At 38.7% G+C, this 4448-nt stretch overlaps 1 protein-coding gene across 1 annotated transcript in view; it reads left to right on the plus strand.

The window, feature by feature from the left end:
* The window catches only part of glis3 (GLIS family zinc finger 3), a 37181-nt gene that overhangs the window by 7970 nt on the left and 24763 nt on the right, over window positions 1-4448 (plus strand). The window contains exons 3-5 of the mRNA XM_016554074.1: window positions 1459-1627; window positions 2822-2824; window positions 3606-4159. Of these exons, the coding sequence (XP_016409560.1) occupies window positions 1459-1627; window positions 2822-2824; window positions 3606-4159 (726 nt within the window). The remainder of the gene's footprint in view (window positions 1-1458; window positions 1628-2821; window positions 2825-3605; window positions 4160-4448) is intronic.

Below are 4448 nucleotides of genomic sequence, written 5' to 3' on the forward strand. Positions count from 1 at the left end.
CCCGACCCGACCTGATATTTAGATTTTTTTTAGATTTGTTTGACAGGGAAAGTGGTGCGCAAACAGAAACACACACACGCGCATATATACATATATTAATTTATATATAAAAAAAAAAAACACTCCCCAGAAAAAAGGGCACTTTCTCTCGAGGAAGAAAAAGGGCAGGTGCTCAAGCCCCCTTTGATGTCTATGTGTGCACGTGCCTGATAGGCTGTCATTATTGAGTCTTGAATCACTATACTTTGCATATGTGACCCTGGAGCACAAAAGCAGTCTTAAGTCGCTGGGGTATATTTGTAGCAATAGCCAACAATACATTGTATGGGTCAAAATTACTGATTTATCTTTTATGCCAAAAATCATTAGGATATTAAGTAAAGATCATGTTCCATGAAGATATTTTGTAAATTTCCTACCGTAAATATATAAAAACTTAATTTTTGATTAGTAATATACATTGCTAAGAACTTAAGGCGATTTTCTCAATATTTTGATTTTTTTGCTCCCTCAGATTCCAGATTTTCAAATAGTTGTATCTCAGCCAAATATTGTCCTATCCTAACAAACCATACATCAATGGAAAGCTTATTTATTCAGCTTTCAGATGATGCATAAATCTCAATTTCAAAAAATTGACCCTTATGACTGGTTTTGTGGTCCAGGGTCACTTAAAATATCAGAATTCTTAGCATAATCGTAATGTGTAATCTGCAAACATGAGATGTTCTCATGAAGGTACGTCTAATCGACAGCACGAAAACAATAAAGGTAGAATAAGGAGTACTGAGTAATCAGGATATGCATCTGAACAAACCAATCATAGTCCTGTTATGCAGTACAAGGAAGGAAAATTATTATATCTCCAGGGCAGTACTGCCTCTGATCTATTGGAAATGCAGAGCTTGATTATTAGTGCTCTGCTGGAGACTGGTTTAGAGTCTTTTAGTGACAGTTTTTCCTGCTCTTTAATGACTAGATTTTATCCTGACAGTATGAACTGCAGGAGCAGGAGTTCAAGACTTTTCACTCTGTTCACAAACTTGAAAGTTTGATTTTGTGCAGTTTTTACAGGATTTTATTTTATTTATTTATTTATTTATTTAGTCATTTATCAGATGCTTTTATCCAAAGCGACTTACAAATGAGGACAACAGAAGCAATCAATTGTAGTATTAAAACAACTAAAAACAGATCCAAAACTAAAAGCTAAAATTTAATAAATAGTACTTACTTACATTTTAAAAATAAAGAAATTAAATAAAAATCTTTACACTGTTTTCTGCTGGTGCTTGAACACACTTTCCTTATTTTTTACACAACAAATGGCCAAGCAAGCGCAGACACTGACAAGATATGCGATACAGAACGAGACCAAACGCCAAATTTTATACAGTATAATGCAGGAGAATTGAGTTGTTATTCAATCACAGGTGATGAAACGTGACTCTTTCTCAGGTTACTTGTCTTTGGGGATGAACAGAAAAGTGTTTGGGCCGTGTAGCGGTTCAAACCTGCAGGTGACGAGCAATGGCATGCTGGTCCGGAGTCTGGGTCCGGTTTCTTCACAGACTTCAGTCCAAAACGGCCCACCTCATTCACTCGCTGTTCCCTTCACTGACGCCAGGTAAATATCCTCACACACTTAGAAATAAAGAGTTCTTCACAGTGATGCCATAGAAGAACCATTTTGGGTTCCTAAAAGAACCTTTCAGTCCTGATCAGTTCTTAAAAGAACCATTGTTATGTTAGTGTGAAGCACTGTAAGAACATTTTGTGGAATTGAAAGATTCCATGGATGATAAAGATTCATCATGGAACCATAGACACCAATGAAGAACCTTTATATTTAAGAGTGAAAAGGGAATTAATTTCTGTGTTCCATAACAAACAAAAGAATATGTTTTTATGTACGTTTAAGCTGTACAACAAAAGCGTGCATTGTCTACAGGCTGTCAAACTCCAAACAGTACCATATAAATAGTCCATTTGCACTATATTCCAAGGCCGAACAGGTCGATATAGTCATTATCCACTGAAAACGTCTCAGGTTACTTATGTAACCATGGTTCCCTGAGTAGGGAACGAGACACTGCGTCCTCTAGGGATCGCTATGGGGAAACCTAGAGGACGCAGTTCGAAGTTCCCATGAAAGGGAACGTCTCAGGTTACTTATGTAACCATGGTTCCCTGAGTAGGGAATGAGACACTGTATGTAATGGCACCAATTTGGTGCCATTACATAACTTAAATGACTTGAATATAGATTTGGCAATCATGTAAACTGCTGTTGTGATCCATTATGTATCTTGATTTTGGAGTTTGATGGCCCCAGTCTGCTTTAAATTAACGGAAAAGAGTGACGGGGATATTCTCAAAGTAGAGAGAAAGTCATCTGGAGTGTTTCAGTCCTGACATCGAAACCTGTAAGACTAATTCACAATGGGTTCCCTTGAGATTTTCATCAATTCATGAGCAGTGTTGGGAAGGTTGCTTTAGAAATGTAATAGGTTACAGATTACACCCTGTCAAAAATGTAATCAGTAATGTAACTATTTCAATTACTTTCTTAAAGTAATGTAACTGATTACATTTGATTACTTTTCTAAATTTCCAATGTTTTCAACTGGTAATCATTTTCAAATAAGTAGAACTCAACGCTGATTACTATCGCTTTCGCAATCCTTTATCCCTTGAATGAAGATTATAATAACTTAATTTTAAAGCACAGCCACCACAAAATCAGACTTATCTGATTCAGAGATCAGAGATCATTCTGAGGTTAAATACTGATTTAAAACCATAACAAGAACTAGTTTAGTAGGTATGATACTGTTTTTGAAATCAAATCTTTGCATATCTTTGACAGGAAACACTGGCATCTAACAATGGCTTGGGAAAAAACTGTTAATCTTTAAACAAAAAAGGATGTACATAAACCCAAATAGGAAATAAAACAGTTATTGAATAAGCATGTGTCCTAAACTCCTGAAACATTGATGTCTCATATATTCGAGCAGTCACTGCAATTTATGAAAGAAATCGATTAAATCCATATGTGTTAAATCAGATGTAACTCCCGTTGTAATCATTAACATATTCATAAGTAACTGTAATTTAATAAAGCAATAAGCCCCGTGAAGCCGTGGTTTACAGTGAATTTATAACAGCTAAGGGGTGTTGTTAGGCACGACGCGAAGCTGTTATAAATTCACTGTAAACCACGGCTTCACGGGGCTTATTGCTTTTATACACCAAACAATGTAGCTCCTCAGAAACAGTTGTGGTTGCTACAAAGTGGTTGCCGAGCAACAGACAAACGTAAACAAAGGTGTATGTTACTTTGTAGAGTCATTTACAACAGCTTCGAACGCGGCTCAGCCAATCAGAATCAAGGACCGGAACTATCCGTTTTATAATTACACATTTTTCCCTCAGTAACTGTAACTGATTACAATTAAATTTATTTTGCAATTAAATTACGTAATTTAGTTACATGTACCTAGTTACTTCCCAACACTGTTCATGAGTAAATAAGCTCTGTGGTAAACATAACTTGACAATACTTGAACGTTTTGCTGCAATTTTTGGGCGATCTATTGCAGGTGTTTGCTGTCCAGAGAATCCCTGGCCTCGACCACCCTCAGCATCGCCGAGACGCAATCGATTCGCAGCAGTAAGCTGGACTGGCCCTACGGTTACCGTGTTCTGCCTCCTTTAGGGCTAGGGTTTAACCAGACTTCAGAAGCAGCCGATCCCAATCTCATTCCCGGGACCTCCATGTCCGAATCCGTCTCCAACCCCACGTTTCTACCGCATTATCTCTTCAAGGAGGACGCCAGCAGTCCGCGGCTCTCAGCCCGCTCCAAAAAGCGAGCGCTGTCCTTGTCTCCTCTGTCCGATGGCATCGGTATCGGCCTCGACCTCAACTCCATCATCCGAACCTCGCCCACGTCGTTGGTGGCGTACATCATCGGTTCCCGCACTTCGCCGGCCTCACGCCCCACTCCTTCTCCTCTGCAGTCCGATGTTTGTGGACACCTGCTGGGCATCAGAGGCAGCTGCATCCCTCATCCCAACCCCGGCAAACACATCTCCAAAGACAGGTCAAGTCAGATGCTCTCTGATGACACCGAGAGTTTGGAGGCGACGCCACACTGTAAAAAAAAATTCCGTAAAATTTACGGTAAAAAAAACAGCAGCTGTAGTTGCCAGAATTTTACCGTAAAAAATACGGTAGCAACATTTTAGGCTGCTTGTGAAAAAGCTGCTTGTGATGAGCTTTGGTTCATCATGTGACTTTCTCATCGCCACCTGCTTTTGGTGGTTATCAGTGTATTACAAAGGTACAAAACAGATTTACTTCCATTTGAAATCTGGAATCTGAGGGTGCAAAAAAAAATCTAAATATTGAGAAAATCGCCTTTAAAGTTGTCCAAATGAAGTTC

This window comes from Sinocyclocheilus rhinocerous, unplaced genomic scaffold (assembly GCF_001515625.1).
Source record: "Sinocyclocheilus rhinocerous isolate Xijiao unplaced genomic scaffold, SAMN03320098_v1.1 scaffold15, whole genome shotgun sequence".
In the NCBI taxonomy this organism is placed as follows: Eukaryota; Metazoa; Chordata; class Actinopteri; order Cypriniformes; family Cyprinidae; genus Sinocyclocheilus; species Sinocyclocheilus rhinocerous.